The sequence below is a fragment of the Rhipicephalus microplus genome, chromosome 4 (assembly GCF_043290135.1).
Source record: "Rhipicephalus microplus isolate Deutch F79 chromosome 4, USDA_Rmic, whole genome shotgun sequence".
Taxonomy (NCBI): domain Eukaryota; kingdom Metazoa; phylum Arthropoda; class Arachnida; order Ixodida; family Ixodidae; genus Rhipicephalus; species Rhipicephalus microplus.
Genome location: NC_134703.1, coordinates 72,559,280 through 72,580,172, shown reverse-complemented (window position 1 = coordinate 72,580,172; position 20,893 = coordinate 72,559,280). Strand labels below are relative to the sequence as shown.

Sequence of the window (20,893 nt, the reverse complement as noted above, 5' to 3'; positions counted from 1 at the left end):
AGCCCTAATTCAGTTGGCTTTGCCTGTCTATTTTATTGTCTAACAGAAATGCACGCTTTAAAGGCAAATATTACAGTCTTGTCAGTCAAGTCACTCTAGCAAACTATTATAATGGTGCTGCATCTGCTAAAGTTGGGTGCATTTATCGTTGGTGTAGAATAACGTTTTGAGTGTGCAGTGTTCATACAGATATGTGATAGAAAAGAAAGAAAAAAAGGTGGAAAAGAAAGGAAAAGAAAATGAAAACATAACACCAAGCTGAGTTTGTGAAATGGCTTGGCCGTTCTACTGCACTGTCTTACAGAAAAAACACTCTTTACAAGCAATTACGCAATTGGTGGCGAATTTTGTAATGGTTGGCTAATGTAACATGTCAGTGGGACATGACGAATCCTCCATGACAGAAAATAACGTGCCACGCTTGTATTATTGATCTGGCATAAATCAGCTAGGCAAAAGAATGATCTAGGATACACGACACTTTTTTTTCACAAAAATGACATACTAGGCATGTCATTTTTTGTGTCAAGCCACGAACATGTATTCAGAGGACATTTAAACGTGCGCTCAATTTGTCGACTTGATGACTTGAGCCATTCGGAAATATCGTCGCGCAAATTTATTTTCTCGGCAAATATTCTTAAGCCAGCTGTAGGGCTCATGCATCTGGAATGGACTGTACTGGCAGGGATCAGGCCAATTCGGAAGTAAGAAAAGTGGAGAAACTGGACAGTAAAATATCATGAAATATGCGGCGCGCATGCGTAGGTTTACCTGCCCGTTTGTTGAAAATAAACATGGTTGGTCCCTAAGTCATAGGTATTAGTATAAAGATAACATAAAACTAAAAAAAGTAGGCCGCGTATCAGCAAGTTCCACTGCAAATGTCGTCAAAAGATGATAGTCTCGCGTCAGGAGAAAATGAACAAAAACGTTTATTCAATGTTATGCGCGAGAAAGTTGGTGAATTGTATTCTAGAAGCGCTGCGTTAGAGAGTCTTGATCCGTGCAGCGAAGGCGAACGAGCGCATCGAGGCACGTTAGACTCAAGCGCCATTTTGAAGTTATCTTTGAAAATGAAGGAATGCGAGCGCGCCCGTCTCGGAGGCGATAAGGAGTAGGACGCAAAATGACGGGCAAGTGCCACCACCACCATCGTCTTAGCATAGCGTTGGAAACACTTGCCTTTTCGTGGAAGTGTTGCATCGTCAGCGCAGCGTCATAAGCGCTACGGTCCTTAGAATTACCTATGTATGCATTTCATAGTAAAAAGACACACATACAGAATATTGACAAGTTGTTATGGTGCCGCAGATATGCGCAATAATTGCTTTTTAATTGACAATCGCACAAGTATGAACGCTAAAGCTTGAGCAATACTGGTGGGCGCTGCGAATGGGGTTGGCCGTTCGGAGTATTGTTTGGTGCCGCTTAGGGTATTGTTAAGGGTGGACAAACAGTCAAATGTACAGACACACAGACAGACAGACCAAAATTTTTGCGTCGAAGGTTCCCAAAAAAGACTGTCGTCTTTATAAGGGTCCTTCCAGAAGTAGTTCAATGATGTACATTAAACAGAGCTTGCACAATGTTAGTTATAGCATGGCAGCTATACCACCGTTCAGCGTTCATGCACCCGAGTTGATGCTTGGCGATACATCACCACCTCGGTGACTCGCGTCCATGAGAAATGATTAAACAAACCCTTGCGGTAGCTGTGATAGTTAAAGGTGAGGGAGTAATCAGACAATGTGGTGCCGCAGCCGCAACAGCTTCGCTGATTTGACGCAGAACTTGAGCTAATGTCGCCTACCCGCTACATATTAAAGAGTTATTGAACGCCACAACTGGGTCAGAGAGAAACGCAACGCTGTCTTCTCCAACTAGGTCGCAATTCTTCTTGGTTTGGGGAACGCTGTTATGCCCAGGCGAATCCGGCGAGCGTCGCAGAGCTATTTGAGGGTAGATGAATGCCATGAGTGAAGCCGACGCTTGAGTTAAGGTCGCCACCAAGTGGTGTGTGAAAGCGTCACCAACGTTTCACTTCACTTATTGGAAGCGCGCCGAAAAGGTCATGATGAATACCTTGACGCTCATCGTGCATTACTTCACTTTAGCGCTCCCTGATGCCGAGATCACCCCCCCCCCAAACAAGAATGCTGCGAGAGGGAATTAGTAGATATAAAATAATAGTTGGCAAATGACACAAACATCGTAAGTGTGTGACGTGGCGCAATTATTTAAAAAAAGTGACTGAGGTGGAATTTATAGTGTCTCCAGCCTCTGTTCCGGTAGACCGAGAAGTCATGTGTTCGACTGCCGTTGATTAAACTTTTTTCCCTGATCGCGTCCATTTTTTCAGTGTCATTTTAGTGACGGAAACAGTTCACTGTGGTCTTGGTCGACCCAGGCATATAACATTGTTGTGTAAAAAATTATACGTCTTCGGCTGTACAATTGAAAACACCGTTTAACACCAATATGTTTTGTGTCAATACTACTGGCTTTCAGTGTGCAAATTACCGCATCGCTCAAGTGAGTTCTAGAGAAACATTCGTTCGTCAACAAGCTGAGCTTGTAGCCTTGACACCAGATGCTGATAGCACTGCAGAGGAAGGTTTGTTCAGTTCCTTAAAAGTACCATAGGAGAGTGCTAGGTGGTAATTTGATTCGATAGAATGAAGGACACTGTGTGCAAAGGCTCGCTAAAATCTATACAAAAGAAGCCTTAAACTTTGTTTCAGATGAAAGTTATCATTGAGATTTACAGAGCTGTAGAAAAAACAACGCACAGAAAAAAAAGACAATGAATGCTGACGAAAGTATTTGATGGTCTTCCTCACCATTGATGATTGCCATCATCATGGTATGCATCATACTAGTGAATCTCATGAGCACCATGTACGAAATGTCCTAAGGTATTCTCATACGCCGATGTCTCCCTACCGCAAAAAATATGTATCAGATATAATTCTGTTGTTAGGTTGCAGCGTTTGTTTAAAAAGGTATACACCACTAAAAAATGCCATTGTAATGATAAGTGACGTTGACGTGCTATTTTATCACAGTCGCTAATGGCCTCTCCATGCGGCAGCTACTGACAGAGTTTTTTTACGTGATCGATAAACGAGGCTATATTTTGCGCCCCAGGCGGTTACAACAGCAAGAAAGCAGATAATGTCATCCATTTTACGGGTATCAATCATACAACAGAAAGGCTGGAACGGTTTTGTAGATGTAAGTGAACGATGGCTCAATAGTAACATTAAATATAGCTGGGACCACGTGAAACATAAAGAGAAAGTTGGACAATACACCGCCTGCTATGATAATAAGGAAAGTAAAGTTTTTCTGGCTGATATAGACTTACGATCGTCCAGCGAACTATACACCTCCATATGAGATGTTAATGAATACAAAATGGTCTATATACAAACATGCTTATCCGTGGATCAACATTACAGGTGGTCCTCCAGCTAACTCAGGCCAAGCTTTAAACCATCAAAGAGTGCGTTACAAAAGTGGCATCAACTTTTCAATTGTCATTATCCTCTTGGCCAAATAGAATGTTGCTCAAGCTACCCTAATTATCTGAAATCAATGCAATTAAATGGATCATAACCTGTAAAGCATTGCATCAAACGAAAGTAATATACTAATGAGAGAAATAATAGAACTTAGCAAGATAATTTCTTCCGGAGCAATAGCGACCATACTATATATCAAACGTGCAGCAGGGGGGGGGGGGAAGTTGCTAGAGGTCTAGCTTCCCTCTTCACGGAAAATCAGATGAAAGGGGGTGTTTCACCTAGAACAAACAATAAACATAGATGGAAAAACTACCCACAAGTGTCTCCAGCCCCCCAAGAAGGATGCCAGAATAAGAGCCCGCTTTATATATATATATATATATATATATATATATATATATATATATATATATATATATATATATATATATGCTTACTTCTATATTTACCCGCAAAAGTAATGTATGCGCTTATTTAATTTATTTAACGGAAAGGCGGTTCTCCCATTGCAGGAATCCTTGGCTTGCGCATCGTGTCACTGGACGTACCTCAACGTGTGAGTGTGGGCCGGGAAGTGCTGCTGAAGTGCGCCTACGACCTCGAGGGAGACCTTCTGTACTCTGTGAAGTGGTACAAGGACGACACCGAGTTCTTCAGATACGTCCCTTCTGACAGGCCACCCGGCCAGTATTTTGAAGTGAACAGCATAAGGGTAGACGTAAGGAACATTTCAACTTTAATACATGGACAAGTATATATGTCTACGCAAACACGGAAACACGCTCATGAATATACATAACGGTGGTAAAAACGCCCACGAGAAAAAAATTAGGTGGACCTCTCATAGTAATGGATTCTTCATAACACTACTTCATTTTATTCGCAACATTGGTCTTACACTACACAACTTATGCGCAGATACGCACAAAAACATTGCTCCTTAACCCCATATCACTATTTTCTAGACCCTTAGTTTATTAAATAGGTACATTGACTACATTTTATAGGTTTGTGTAATAATGTGTTCTTGTAATTAATATAAATAAAGAGTTACATAACTTCTCAGTACAGAGCTAAGGGATTGTACTTTTATATAGTATAACTTCAGCAAAACTATGTTAGATTATCATATGCTAGGGCAAATAGGAAAATATTTTTTGACCCTCGTACATCGTTATTTTAATGCCATGCACCAATTGTGAAAACAAGAAAGAAAATAATTAAAAGTATTCAAAACCTTTGCTCACTAATTATATATACGAGAAGAAACGTTGAATTATCTTGCTCAAAAAGCTTATGCGCTAACAATTGCATTATTCATAAGGCTACATAGTCACACTTTACCCTGCAGGTTTTAGACATAATAATGCAATAAATATAACTTAAAAGAGCGATAAATTTTATGTTCACCCTTCGGCAATTAGGAAAATTATGCTCAAGGGCAGCAGAAAAAAAGTTTAGACAATATAGTATCACTGAACAGGGCACAAGAACATTTCAATATGTTACTTCACCGCATACACTAAAATACTATAAACCTAAGTCACAAGAAAGCTTTCAAATTTCAATTTCGGACTGTCGAAATAGGTTAAATAATGTCTTACAATGTGAAGATGTAAAAAAAATTGTCTAAGGCCCTTTTGCCACTGAGCAAAAGCGACCTTACAAGGGGTACTTGTCTAGCTGTCAAACTTTTTGTCCTCATAACGCTATTCTTGTCTTCTTCTCTTTGTCAATCAGTAGGACTTATCACCAATATACTTGTTCTCGGATAGTGTAGTCGTGGAAGTTCGCTGATGCCCAAATACATCAGCATGCACATAAAAGTGACTACCCGTTCAGCCATGACAATTTCCCCAAAACCATAGCTCTCAGTACCTGACTGCTTCTGCAATATTTTGAATCGGACAGCTAATTTTGTGAACCCGAATCTTCTTCATTACTCTCTGAATCTAAAAAAAAGTACCCAAAAGCTCAATACTCCTTGCAGCACATATCGTATCTCTAAGCAACCCTACTCTGAAGTCTGAGCCGGGCACCCTTTTCGGGCTTAACATCACTCAACGTTTGTTGAAAAGGATATTTCGAAATCTTCACCATGTATTGCTGAGACAATACAATACAAATCAAATATATAGTGAGCACAATAAAAAGGTGCCACCATCCTCCCTGCAGTTTTTTTAGGCATGAAAAATTGATGTGTGAGAGAGCGAGACGTACTGGTCAACATCTGACCACCACTTGGGCTCGTTGTATGGTTTATCACCCGAAATACGTTTAAATAGTTTGGCGTCATTCTCCGAGTCTTTTCTGCCGTAAAGAACAGAAAACTTGGTTGCGAACTGAACTGAACTGTACAAAGAACAACCTTTCCGAGAGGGTTTCGCTACCCGAGCTATCTGCCATGTTCACGGAGAAAGCAATCTTTGAGACACTCTAATTATTCAGTTACAAGGACAAAAAACTAAATACGCAGAAAAGAAGCATTAGTGCTTACAGAGTGTGGTACATGCCGCTCGATACTAGTGTCTTTGTTTTTTTAAATTGTCGCTGGTTCCTTTCTTGTCATCGTTAACCAACGTCCTATAGACGCGATGACGAGGTAGGTAAATGCAGGTCTATATCGCAACAAAAAATAAAAATATTGGTTAGCATAATTATTAACGCTAGCATTTCTTCCTAAGTCGCCGAAGACGCACTGTAGCCGCATGGGAACAAGGTTTTAGTTTTGCGGCCTAGTCTGATAAAAAGATTGCTTCTTTGACGCACACCCCTGTTTTGAACTACGATCGATGAACGCATTACTCTGATTCTGAAGAGAAGATGCTAAGGCGTTTTCATAAGGAACAGCTTCATCAGTAGTGAAACCTTCTTTATGTCATTCCAAATGTTCCATATAGTTCCGTAAGATGTTTACAAAAACATGAAAAATATATAAAAATATTGGGGACTTCATATGTATTCTATAAAGAAATATTAATCATTGGACTGACATAGGAAAAGCCTCAATAAGTTGGCTCAAATCTATCTTACTGCTTCTTTATGTGGTTTGCTTTGAAAGCAAAGTTCAAACAATTGCATTCCTTGCATTGCGAATATACATTCAAAAGAGGACGAGATTTCAAGCCATGCGAATAAGAAAGTTATCCAGCCACGTTTAGTCCAAAGTTTTCTCATTTTTGTCCAGGCAGACAGATATCTGTCGAAGATGTTTACCTTTACATATTTAATGTACACTAAAAGAATCATATTAGCGAGCAAATGTGATATTCATATGATATGAAAGATTTAACAGTTTTGTTTTGCATTGCTCTTTGTGTTCTAAGAATAAATTATCCTGAGATGTTTCTTCGACAAACATGACGCAGATTTTGAAATTGATGTGAGCGTATTTTAACTTACAAATTGGAGTGGAGACGTCAGTTCTGGTCCTCCAATAGAATTCGCTGTAATACTTTGTAATAAATGTGAGCACTGACGACGTATTTGCACTTTTACTTCTTTTGGTTTCAATACAATAAGGTAATCTGGCGTTTCATGGTCAACAGAAGGATAAACTGAGATGCAAGCTGGCCTACTTGAGTTGCAACGAATAGTCGACGCTTTTTAGAGCTTTCTTACTAGCTTCAGATAAATGATTTTCTGACGCAGTCGTTGGTATCTATCTCAACCAAACTTTTGTGCTGCAATACTTTGAACGTAAGAAAGCTTACTTTTTATACCAGCTTAACGGCTGCCCAAATTAAACTGCTATGTCTATACACAGGATCATCACACATTGTACGTGAGTGGAAAAACAACGGAGTGAGAGAGAGAGAGAGAGAGAGATAAAGATGCAAGGAAAGGCAGGGAGGTTAACCAGACGAAGTGAGTGTTGTCCGCCTATATTACCATCTCAATCATTGGTTGAAGCAATTTGGTCGGGCAAATCATGTTGTTCTAATTTACCTCAGTTGACGCGTTTTTCTTTTTTTCTTATTTTGTTCTTTCTTTTTTTGCAGATGCTACGCTCAGTAAATGGCAGTGTGTTTATCCGTGGCATGGATGCTGCTTCGGAGGGCACGTACAAATGCGAAGTCTCCAATGATGCGCCCTCATTCCAGACAATCTTCGCCGAGAAGATGATCAGGGTCGACTGTGAGTGTTTGCAGTCAACTGAAGCAGTGTGTTTCACTGGAATGATTGGTGTATATATAAAGAGAACAAAACAGCGCTTTGGACACGACGATGCCAAGAGTACAGACAGGGTGCTAACAATTAAATTTAATGAGAAAACTATTGCAATATAGAGCCAGCAGGCATCTGGCCGTACAGATTCAATATCTCTTCATTGGAAGGAAATGAGACACCTATAAAAAAGTGCGACAGATTCCCAAGAAGGCTCTCGATCAATATTATGTCATAACTGTAGAGTCTTTTTTATAAATGTTCATATTTTGCTTCTTGCTTTTGTGTCAGCAGAAATTACAGTTTTAAATGTGAGGCGTTTCTTTGCGTACTGCAAAACCTTTTGGTGGCTATCTGCGTATCTGTCTATTTATTTGTCTACCTATCTAGCCGTTTGGGCCCTGGTGCTCTCGTGTTAAGTTCCTTAACTTGGTGTGAACCAAAGTTAGTATGGGAAGGTAAGGTATTTTGACGCATATGACGCACAGGTCAAGACAATTCATCCTCATCATCATCAGCCTGACTACGTCCACTACAGGACAAAGGCCTCTCCCATGTCCCGCCAGTTAACCCGGTCTTGTGCTTGCTGCTGCCAATTTATACCCGCAAACTTCTTGATCTCATCTGCCCACCTAACTTTGTGTCTCCCCCTAACTCGCTTGCCTTCTCTGGGAATCCAGTTAGTTACCCTTAATGACCAGCGGTTATCCTCTCTACGCACTACATGCCCGACCCATGTCCATTTTCTCTTCTTAACTTCAACTATGATATCCTTAACCCCGTTTGTCCCCTAATCCACTCCGCTCTCTTTTTGTCCCTCAAGGTTACACCTACCATTTTTCTTTCCATTGCTCGCTGCGTCAACCTCAATTTAAGCTGAACCCTCTTTGTGAGTCCCCAGGTTTCTGCTCCGTAGCTATGTACCGGCAAGATACAGCTGTTATATACCTTCTTTTTAAGGAATAATGGCAATCTACTTGTCATAATTTGAGAGTGCTTGCCGAATGTGCTCCATTCCATTCTTATTCTTCTAGTTACTTCATTCTTGTGGTTAGGTTCTGCGGTTATTACCTGCCCTAAGTAGACATAGTCTTTTACAACTTCAAGTGCACTATTACCTATCTTGAAGCGCTGTTCCTTTCCGAGGTTGTTGTACATTACTTTCGTTTTCTGAAGATTAATTTTAAGACCCACATTTCTGCTCTCCCTGTGTAACTCCGTAATCATGAGTTGCAATTCGTCCCCTGAGTTACTCAGCAATGCAATGTCATCGGCGAAGTGCAGGTTACTAAGGTATTCTCCATTAACTCTTATCCTTAACTGTTCCCATTCTAGGCTTCTGAAAACCTCCTGTAAGCACGCGGTAAATATAATTGGGGAGATTGTGTCCCCCTGCCTTACACCCTTCTAGATTGGTATTCTGTTGCTTTCTTTATGAAGCACTATAGTAGCAGTTGATCCCCTGTAGATTTCTTCTAGAATGTTTATATATATTTCATCTACGCCCTGATTTCGCAGTGTCTGCATGACGGCTGATATTTCTACTGAAACTAACGCCTTCTCGTAATCTATGAAGGTTATGTATACTGGTTGGTTATACTCTGAGCATTTCTCTATTACTTGATTGATAGTATGAATGTGGTTAATTGTTGAGTAGCCTGTTCGAAATCCCGCTTGTTCCTTTGGTTGATTGAATTGCAATGTTTTCTTTACACTGTTAGCAATTACCTTTGTAAGTAGCTTGTACACTACAGAAAGCAAGCTGATCGGCCTGTAATTCTTGAAGTCTTTGTCATCTCCTTTCTTATGTATTACGATGATGTTAGCGTTCTTCCAAGACTCTGGTACCCTTCCCGTCAGGAGACACCTCGTAAACAGGGTGGCTAGTTTTTCTAACACAATCTGTCCTCCATCTTTCAGCAGATCTAATGTTACCTTATCCTCACCAGCAGCTTTGCCTCTTTGCATGCTCTCCAAAGCTTTTCTGACTTCTTCTATCATTACTGGCTTCTTCTGACTTCTTCTATCATTCTGTCATCTGGGTTACTGCTAGTTCTTATAGTATTAAGGCCGTGGTTGTCTAGGCTACTGTACAGATCTCTGTAAAATTCCTCCGCTATTTTAACTATCCTATCCATATTGGTAGTTATTTTGCCTTCTTTGTCCCTTAGTGCATACATCCTACTTTTGCCTATCCCAAGTTTCCTCTTCACTGCTTTGAAGCTTCCTCCGTTTTTCAGAGCGTGTTCAATTCTCTCCATGTTATACCTTCTTACATCGCATACTTTACGTCTATTAATCAACTTCGAAAGCTCTGCCAGTTCTATTTCGTCTGTTGTACTTGACACTTTCATGGTTTGACGCTTCTTAATTAGGTTCTTCGTTTCCTGGGGAAGCTTGCTAGTGTCCTGTCTAACTACCTTGCCTCGAACTTCCACTGCACACTCCGTAATGATACTCGTGAGATTATCATTCATTGTATCTACGCTAAGGTTGGTTTCCTCACTAAGAGCCGAGTACCTGTTCTGCAGCGACACTCTGAATTCCTGTACTTCCCCTCTCAGTGCTAGCTCATTGATTGGCTTCTTGCGCATCAGTTTCTGTCGTTCCTTTTTCAAGTCTAGGCGAATTCGAGACCGTACCATTCTATGGTCACTGCATCGTACCTTGCCAACCACTTCCACATCCTGCACGATTCCTGGGTGTGCGGTCATTTTAAAGTTTATTTCGTTCTTATTTTCGCCATTAGGGCTCCTTTATGTTCACTTGCGGTTTTCACGTTTTCGGTAGAAGGTATTCAAAATCCGCAAATTATTGCGTTCTGCGAATTCTACTAGTAGCTCTCCTCTGACGTTTCTGGTGCCGATGCCATAATCTCCTACTGCCTGGTCTCCAGCCTGCTTCTTCCCTACCTTTGCTTTAAAGTCATCCATCACTATAGTATACTGTGTTTTTACCTTACTCATTGCTGATTCCACGTCTTCATAGAAGCTTTCAACTGAAGCGTCAACATGGCTGGATGTAGGCGCGTAAGCCTGTACTACCTTCATCTTGTATCTTTTATTTAGTTTAATTACAATACCTACCACCCTTTCATTAATGCTATATTATTCCTCTAAGTTGCCAGCTATGTTTGTGTGAATTAGGAACCCCACTCGAGTTCTCTTCTGTCTGCCAAGCCCCGATGGCAAAGGACGTGCCCATTCTTTAGCACCGTATAGGCCTCATCTGTCCTCCTTACCTCACTGAGCCTATTATATCCCATTTAACACTCTCTAGCTCTTCGAATATTACAGCTAGACTTCCCTCACTAGATAAGGTTCTAGCGTTAAACGTTGCCAAGTTCAGGTTCCAATGACGGCCTGTAGTCCAGAGATTCTTAGCACCCTCTGCTGCGTTGCAGATCTGACCGCCGCCGTAGTCAGTTGCTTCGCAGCTGCTGGGGACTGAGGGCCGTGAGTTATTTGACGTATGCGTGTGGGAGGTAGTGGCCAGATACTGCACCAGGGTGGCCAATCCTTCTCTGGTGAGGGAGTGCGTTCCCGGCGGTGGTTACCGGTGAGGCCGCACCTCAGGCCTCTTATTGTAGTTCCATCAACACGCGATTTTTTTCCCCGGTTGTGAAATGCGCGGCACCGGGCACGTGGTCCGACTGTTGTTGTTTTCACAGATTCACACTGTTTTCTGTTCCTAAAATTTCAAACTTTCGCTTGTTTGTAATAGCAGTATTTGTAGCGGTTGAACTCTTTGTATCTTCACGAACAGATAGACACCACTCTGACCCTCCTAGGACCAAAATTGCTAAAGTTATAGGTCATCAAGACATTGACAATGCCACAATACTGTCGCCCACGTTGTAAAATACTTCCCGCCTACAGTGGCACATAACCGTTGGAAGTTACGCGCCACTAGAGTGGAGGTACGTGCCAGAAGTGTTTGACACAGTATTTATCCAGGAATGGTGAGAACGCACACGGGTAATTCTAATGCGTGAGCGTGAAGAATTAAAACGTGGCTGATCCCTCTGTAGAGGATCTGGCATTACAAGAAAGCGAAACTTGTCTTTACAAAGGTAGTTGAGCATTTATTGTGCATTGTTTCAGCAACAGCAATTTAATTAGATGGACTGGATCATAGAAGGAATATCTACACCGTTACTAAACGATGGCTTAAGATACCAAGAGTATATATAGCGGATGGCAGGTGTACGTATAGCACAAAGCGCTTTGTCAGAGTATTTTACAACGTCATATGTTGTGTGTATGGTTGGGCGCGTACGTGCACATTCGATGGGTATGTGAAGTACAATTGCATGCTTTCTTACTTCAGGACATTAGTTTAAATGAGTTTCAGCTCTAATCGAGGGCGTTGGAGCTACCGGCAACACTCCACGACAAAAGCATTTAGGTCATTGGTAACTTAATGAGGCAGCCAGTTGGTTGCGCTCGTTTAAGATAAAAAGTGCAAAAAGATATGGGCATGATACGGGACACACAAGACGAGCGCTGGTCATTAACAGAAATTTTATTGACATAAAAAATGCTATAAGCAAATAAACGAAAATGGAGCAAAAAAAGAGCACAAAACAAAACGATCAAAACAACACGCAGTGACAGGACACCCCCTCCCCTCTCACACAAACATTAACAATCGCTATGTCCTGCTGTTCTTTCATTGAAATAGAAAATAGACGAAGGAGTTTTTATCACCGTTACTTGGTGACGGTTAGCCATTTCCAGGTGATTGCTACAAATAAAGAAAAAGAAAAAAATCGCATATATACATATTGACGGCATTTAGTATACGCATCCTCTTCCCCTGTACATTATCATCATTATCATGTGTGGCTCATGCATCCTCATCGTTATCGCGTAGCATAATCATCTTCATTATTTCATCGTAGCTGTCGGCTGCCGGTTCCTCGGGCCTAATAAAGGTTATTTATACAAAGACTTCATAATATATACAGTCCTACATGGGCGAGAGCGAAAGTTCTCCTATGCTCTGCGGATGTCCTGTGTGTCTCTTTCCGTGGCCGTAATGGAATAATCAGGGTGAACAGTGGAATCGCCTCAGGCAGGCTGACCGTCGTTTCGATAGGTCGGCATAACAAAACGTCGGCCAGCCTCTCTGAGGCACTTGTACTGTTCATCCTGATTATTCCCCTACGTGTTTCCATATGTCGGCTCCTATCTTGATTTTGGATTTCTGTGGCCGTGTACGGTTGTTTTGATCTGTAAGCACCATGGTATGATTGTTTTGATATGTGAAAACAACTCTTTCGTAGGGTGTAAGGTTAGTTATAGATACGGCAAAAACCTCTTAAGGGTATCAGCTGGCTTTCTGTGCGGAACGAAGCGCGTCTTTTGCAGTCACTCTATGATACCCGTGACGCACAGGTGTCCTTAATGCCCTAAAACAAGGGGACATATTCCGGAAAGGTGTTCGTGCGCAGTGACCCACTACGAGGAAGTAACTCCTTTCCGGCAAAAATCCTTTTCGGTAAAGAAGATCCGGCATCTATTTCTTGGTCCAGAAAGGCGTACCCTGACACTCGCACTTCACCTTGCTAGCCCAGCACTGGCAGCTGTAGGTGCTGTGTCTGTTTCCGTGTGTCATCGGCGCAACTTTTTTCAATAAATGGCCCCTTTCGGCGACAAGATAGTTTTACTTTGAAGTGCTTTACTTTTTTCTGTGTGTCACAGCTATGATACAGCCGCCTTTGACTCCCGGCTTTCTTTATTTGTGTGTGGAGTAGCAAGTTTTAACAACTACTCTTATTTTCGTCAATTTGAACTATTTCTTTAATAGCAACTCTCGCTGTCCCTCAACGTGATTTTCTTCTTGCAGCCGGCTCCTCTAGTCAGCTGAGGACGTCTGGCGTCGCCTGGGCACTCGTCGCCACCATCGGATGCTTGACGTCGTTGCTTCGGTGGCACGCCACGTGAAGTGATGCCCCCTCTCATACTATGGTTTCAGGGGCCTTCGCGTGCCGTAGGCAGCAAGCCAGCCGACGAAACAGCCAGCCAGCCGTCGCCTTGTGTATAATAGCGAGAAGAGGTGCACAGAACGCTTTGTAAACAACGTGTTGTGTTCGTGCGGCGCTGTCTGGTTCAGCAGCTGTGAGGCGCCAGTGTGAGCGGGTGCCTAGGCACTCCGTTAAGCATCTACTGTGCGCACTGACAACATCACTGTTTTGCTGCAAATATAAACGATGTGAGACCTATGAACGCAAAGACCGCACTGACTTCAGTTGCAAGGAAAGTCGTAACAGTGAAAGAAGACGCGAAACTGCGGGTACGAAAGGCTGAACGACGCAAGAAAAACTGTTTTGTTGCTTTTCCTTGCCCATGCTTCTTTGTATTTCTTGCTGTATTTCTCCAATCTCTCCAAGTTCTCCCGTGATGGCGATCTCAAAGGATGCCATCTTACTTCACGCTTTTCTTCCTGAAATTCCTTGACGCGAATAGAAAAATATATATATATATATATATATATCTGCTCTTTTTTTCTCTCTTTTGGATCTGTGATGACAAGAATGTTCTAGTCACTACATCAAAAGTCTTTTATTTACTTTTTGCATGCGATCAGTAAGTCATAAAAGGCGTGAAAGGATTGAATTACTGATGCAGACAGGATTTTTTCAGCACCGGAGAATGAAATCTCGACTGACAGTAGACTTAGATTGTCGACGTCGAAAAAACGTTTCTTTGGCTGTAAAACTCATTCTATTATTCTTATGAACTCAATTTCACTCGTTCGCAAAGCGGAGATACTCAATGACTCGTGACTGTAAACTTACATTAAATGATTATAATGGCTGGAACAATAAATTTGAAACCATTAGGTACTCGTTTCGAAAAAAAAGAATAATCGCCAAGTGCAAGTTTAACAAGACATGCTAAACGACCATAATCACAGTTCTTTACGAAAGCGAACACTCTCGTGAGACTTGAACTATACGGAACTGAATATTAGCGCTATGTCTTTGTCGGAAATGGTTTTCATCTTCTGGGTATGTCAACCGAAAAAAAAATGAAGTGAATTTCAAGCCACTTGGGCATAGTCACTCTAGCTGATTGTACAGTTTACAAGCGGTGCAATGTTTGTTGTTGGTTTGCCGCTTGTTCAAGCTTAGCTCCACCCACACTTACAACTATGAAACAGTGCATAAAAAGATAAAGAAAGGTTTTAATGCGTGGAAACCAAGAAGCAGCTTAGCGTAAGCGGTCATGGTGTGGCTGTTCAGAAAATGTACTGGGCTGTTCATGGGACGTTATTTTTTGTAAATAGCGCTATGGGCCAATACTAAAACTCCGCTGCTTTCTAAACTAAGTGCTTGATTCGAGGAATGTTTAAACCATAAATTTTAATGAAACCTTCACTCATTCATTCCTTCGCACTTCCAATAAAACTCTATTGAAATTTGACTATGTGTCGTTGTGTGCTCACTCGACATTTTTTATGAGTGTGAACTTCAGCCAGACAATGAAATCCGCTCCTTGAAGGATTTGGATGTGTTTAGAGGTACAGAGTTAACATAGTAGTGTTATGACAAATTTACGTCGTAATAAATGCATGAATTATTGAATGTAAATTTTAACGCACGAGAAACATTGAGAAGGTATAAGAAACCATAGTTGATGTTGTGTATTGCGCATATTTCAACCCCAGGCTTTTGAGATGCATGCAAAATACGCTGCAAAAGTTTTCTTTTTGTTCTTTTTGCATTGAACAGCAGCTATATTAGTCGGAGAGAAAAAAAAAAGCCAGTGTTTCTATCTTCAGCAGTACAGCGAAACAGGTACTGAACCACAGCAGTCAACAAACCGTGGTGTGAAACAGAACACTTATTTAACGAGTGCTTGAAGAAATTTCACTGACATAAGTGCTCTAGACGTTCAAGAATGCGTTTCAATCGAATAAAAGAAATGAAGTTCCTGAATATTACATACTTCTGAAATATGCCGCCACGTAGTGTGAGCTGTCACTGTATGCGCAGTGAAATGAAAGAATGTGCCATCAAAAGAAAAAATTCGAACCATGACTTAGGTACGCAACAAAACTAATCTATACAGAGGAAAATAAAGGAGAGAAATAACTTGTTACTGGACGATATGGTAGATACTTGATGGATGAATGGCACGAGATGAAAAGCTATAGAGCAAAAGAGGTATCACGCGACTTGCGAAGGCTACTCGCAGGAAGCGAGTTGAGAAAAAGGGAGTATCACGAATAGCCTGCGGCCACACCGCAGCTCGATAGTTTTGTTTACGAGGTCTTGGCGATTTAGGCAAATTCTCGCATTTATTTGCAAAGGGTGCACCTAAACGAAGCAGTCGTCTTGAGACATGTATTTGATGTTTGAGCAGCGAGCCTGCTTTAACGAAGTTCGGAGTAAGGATAGTCGTGTTATGACAAAGGTTGCGTCGTAATAAATGCATGAATAACTGAAGGTTATTCATGCATTCACGTGCCAGAATGGAAGAAATTGTATATACGCCCAAAAGGTAAACTTAAGCGCTAAAATGACCACATATAGGCGACTTTTGGTTTTACTTGTTAGAATATATATTATTTCCAGAGTTCCAGTTGCTTGGTCGAGTTCCCCAACGGTATACAGGTAAGCTGTGCAGTCTAGTTTGATGTACGATTGATAGCGGTGCACTGTTCATGAAAGCCTTGTTTCCAGTCTTTTACGGTGCTGCTTCTATCTTTATACGCAGTGACGGGATGCCACTGAGAAGTTGATAAGACCGCTTCTGGCAAAAAGCAATCGCATGAAGATCTTTCAAGGCAGTCAGCGATCGCTAGTGGTACCACACTTCCTGCTACTCTGTCTCCTCTTGCTCCACATGTTGAAAAAAGTTTCTCAGACAGCGCTTCTTCTGAAAATAATCACTTTAAGGAATGAAAGCAGTTACATCATTGCCAATTGACCCCATCCTAATGAAAAAAATGAAGGATTTATTTGCAAATAATGGAGCCAAATATCAGCGTGACTCGTCAACCTGTTGACGAGAGGTTGTAGGTTGAGTAATCTTAGACGAAAACCAGCATCATGCCTAATAAAAGTTGCGGTCAAGGGTGTTAGGCAAAACTGCTTCAGCTTTACACTAACGTGAAATCTGGGGAAGGGCGAAGCATGTGGTGTGCGACTGTGTTTCCCAGAGCAAAATGTTTACCCTCTGCTGTTTTACACGCCCCCGCTATACTAACGTGTCAATATTTTGCAGATATGTTTGAATAACTGGTGCTTGAAATAGATGACTTTAATGTAGAGATACACTTTCATCTTTTAGAGACAAGGTACCTTGGTATATTTTGTCGGGGATTCTGACACCGCTGTTAAGGCAAACAATAAGTTTTAAGCTGTATCGACAAACCTCTAACTGATAATATGCCCCAATATAGTGGTGGTGAATTTAGCGATTTACCCAATTTTCGTAGCAAACAGCTGTTTTCGATAGAATGCATTCGATCACAACGCAAGCACCATAGCCATTTGGACATCCACACTTGATATCAAGAGCATAGTAAGTGTAGCAAGGGTGGGAAAGAGTTTGCGAGAATGAGGAGGAGAGGTAGGAGAAGGAAAATAAAATAAAGTAAAACATAACAAAGGACGGACAAAAATAAATAAAAATTAGAGAAAAGATGAAGATAGAATCAATAAAAGAGAGCGAAGTAGACGCGGAAAAGGATAGAAGTCAGGAGGAAGCAAACAAGAAAAAGAAATAGAAGAAACAGAATGTAAGAGAGAAAGAAAGATCAAAATTGCGAGAAAGAGAATAAAACTGAGAGTGACAAACATGGAGAGTGAGACATTGATGCTAGGGTGAAGAGGAGGAAGAAGATGGAGAAAAAGCAAAAGATATTACAGTCAGAACAAGCAAGGTGGAAATAGGCAGAAAGCGAAGTAAAAAATGGCGCAGTGAAACAGAGTGCATTAAAGAGCGAGAACACGACAAAAATTGGTTGATTGATATGTGGAGTTTAACGTCCCAAAACCACCATATGATTATGAGAGACGCCGTAGTGGAGGGCTCCGGAAATTTTGACCACCTGGGGTTCTTTAACGTGCACCCAAATCTGAGCACACGAGCCTACAACATTTCCGCCTCCATCGGAAATGCAGCCGCCACAGCCGGGATTTGATCCCGCGACCTGCGGTTCAGCAGTCGAGTACCTTAGCCACTAGACCACTGTGGCGGGGCAGAAACACGACAAAAAGAAAAAGAGATAGAATGAGTGAGAAATACAGGCACAGAATGATAAACAAAGTGAAGAAAAAGGAACAAAAAACAAAAAATGAAAAAAATTGAGAAGAAATAAATTAAAATAATTAAGAAACACAAAAGAACAAAAAGAGAGAAGTGCAAGGAAGAAACAGAAAGAAAAAAAAGTAAGGCCGCTAAGCCATACAACCTCGTCTGTGGAAGCAATCAAGAGAGTTGTTAAAGCTATATTGATTACTGCTTCTTCATCCCGAAAGCCCCTTTTGTGTGGACACGATTCCTACGGGAATACATGTGTCATCTTTACAGCCAATAGCATTTACCCTCTATTTTCTTCATGACTATATGTAGCCCGCTTGAATACAAGCCTTTCGTCGTTGTCTCTCCTTTCTTTTCGCGCTTCCTGAGTTTGTTTTCATTGACGCAATATAATATAGAGCCCAGCTCGGCAACACCAAATTTTTGCTGAGGCCTGCCCATTCTCTAAAAGCCATTTCATTTAGTTCCTCGTGCACACGACCGCAGGCGACGCTAAATATTCTTCAAAAAGCCCGCTGACGTCTTCATCGAAGTGTATGCGCAGAATAAGTGCAGCAAAATTTTTCGGGAACGCAGAGAAAAAAAGACACCTTAAACAAAGTGTCTCCTATTTCCGTCGTCGTTAGGACTAAACACTTAGGAACTTGAAATTACCTTGATCTTTCCTCTTCAACATAATCAAAAGGCATTCGCAGCTTCAAACGATTGAGTGATAATTGAACTTTATCCAAAGTGTAGCAAGGTCCTAAAGCTTTCTTCAAAAGACCACCACCGAAGCAAAATGTTTTCTTCCTAATGGCGGTTTCCACACTTCGTCAGCCTGTACCACCCATATCTGAACGGCAAACTGGTAATGCAAACTAAATATAGAATGAGAGCGTAAGTTAAACAGAGAGAGAGAGTTGGTGGTGGTAGAGATAAAAAAAGAGAGTAAGAGAGAGGCATTCACATTACTTTTTCTCGTGCTCTCGGCCATACTTCAACTTCACTTTCCCTTTCCCTATTCCGCATGTGAGCCGCTAAACATTGTATCCGCCCGACTAACGCTTCGCTGAGAAGCAAAGCTGTCTTGAAGACCACGATAATGAGGGCAATTGTGCAGAACGTTAGTTTCTCGTGGCAGAAGCCTGTCTATTCTGCTTGTAATAGCCGGACTCTTGGTGCCTCGGCTGAGTGCACTCGTTGTTCTTGCACTGTGCACGTACGCGAACGGAGCATTCACAAAACGTTCTGCATTATTTGGTGATTACTTCCACCACCAACCCTGCCTGCCTCTCTCGCCCTTCCTCCTTAGCTATAACTCCTCTCGAATTCTCCGCTGAAGACGGCCCCAGTTATTTTGTTCCAGTTGACTCTTGTTGTAATTTGCTCCTTTTTCTAAAGAAGAGAGAACCGGGAAGGGCGTTATTAAGATTTCTTCCATCGCAAACTGCTTTGAGCAATCTCTTGGAATAAGATGCAGCTTTTCATGCACCATTACTCCACTTATCGTGTGGAGTCTTGTAGCTCGCTCGGTCCGACGGTAGCGTCATTATGAACTTGAAGATGAAGTGGATATGATAGTCCTGACACCCATCCAGACATTTTCTATTCGTTTTTCTGAGTGGCTAGCAAAAAACTGAAAGTTGACTTCCATTCGTGGTTTATATATAATCAGGCAACACATTTAGTTGTCATCACAATGGATACTAGAGTAGAGAGGTTTGTTCCTCGACCACACTCGAAAAAAGTACAGTTACTTGACCTTCACGTTAAACAATGACAATAGATGCTAATTTTCATTCCGAAAAATTACAGGGGCTTTTAAGACATTCGTTTGACACAAAATATTGAATAATAAGAAAAAACACTGGATTAAAAGATTAAAAATTAAATTATTAGTGGCACGCCGCCCCAATCTAAGGACGCCACAATGGGCAGTTCAAGGGACCCACGAGGTGGTGGAGCGGCTAGGCCTGTCTGTTCCGACGTGAGAGTGGCTCGCTACGTACTAGTTCACGCCCGGGCTGACCCCCCAAATGAAGTTTTTCTACAACATACCATACCATATCACACAAAGTAGGTTATGGCATTCTGATACGTGAAATGACCAAGTCTACATTGCAATGAGATAGATAAACGGTCATGATAGTTCCCACCTTTATTTCTTGCATGCACAAGTTTTATGTGACCTGGAATGAAACACGCTTTGCTATAAAGAGTTTATTTGCCATATCCTTTGACTTATCATCTACAAATTCGGGCGGAAATGTGGCAAGTTAGAAACTGCATGGATGCCATCTTTTTTTGTTGTCGGTGATGTCGTCTTTTTACTGTCACTGCAGTTGCAATCTGGGGCTGCCATTCAGTGTTGTGAGAACAAGATTAAAAGTGCAGCCCAGCATATCGTATATACTCGTCATTACGATTACTTCCTTTTTTTTGTTGTTGTTGCTGTTGTGAAACACATCATCGGGCTTGTACAGATTAAGATACACAGAGCCACTAAATGTGTGGCATTGAACCAGAGATAGAGGGAACTTCTCTCACGAAAGCAGGCGTAAGTTAGACAAGTATTGACAACCATAAAAGTAGGAAAAAGAAAGCAGATGTCTCTTTCACATCAATGCCAACGTTTATTGTCCAAAGAGACTGTTTCATTCAAAAACGCTAAAGGAAATAATGTGTCAGTCTCTTCAGTCAACATATCGACCGCTGAGATGAGATACGGCACTTACAACGTGCACCGTGATTTGAAGATTCGGGTATACGCCCTGTAAAAGCATCCTGAATTTTTTAAATAGGCTAGCCAGGCAGCCAGCAACGTGTGAGTGACAAGCCGTGTGGTGGGACTTCACTGCACAGCCTCGCCCATCTCAAAAACAGGTAAAAAGGCTATTCTTTACAACAGCGACCGCCCCATCTCATGAGGGCATCTAC

General features: G+C 41.6%; 1 protein-coding gene across 1 annotated transcript; it reads left to right on the top strand.

Annotated features, from left to right (window-relative positions):
• Window positions 1–2,481: 2,481 nt before the first annotated feature.
• On the top strand, window positions 2,482–15,127 carry LOC142814371 (uncharacterized). Its single transcript, XM_075893096.1, has 4 exons — window positions 2,482–2,617; window positions 4,043–4,248; window positions 7,532–7,667; window positions 13,548–15,127. The coding sequence occupies exons 1-4, from the start codon at window positions 2,482–2,484 to the stop codon at window positions 13,643–13,645; spliced, it is 576 nt and encodes a 191-aa protein (XP_075749211.1). The 3' UTR covers window positions 13,646–15,127.
• The last annotated feature ends 5,766 nt before the right edge of the window (window positions 15,128–20,893 follow it).

Coding starts and splice junctions, on each gene's coding strand:
- LOC142814371 (XM_075893096.1), top strand. CDS start 2,482: ATGTTTTGTGTCAATACTACTGGCTTTCAGTGTGCAAATTACCGCATC. Junction 2,618..4,042: donor TGATAGCACTGCAGAGGAAG/GTTTGTTCAGTT, acceptor CTCCCATTGCAG/GAATCCTTGGCTTGCGCATC. Junction 4,249..7,531: donor TGAACAGCATAAGGGTAGAC/GTAAGGAACATT, acceptor CTTTTTTTGCAG/ATGCTACGCTCAGTAAATGG.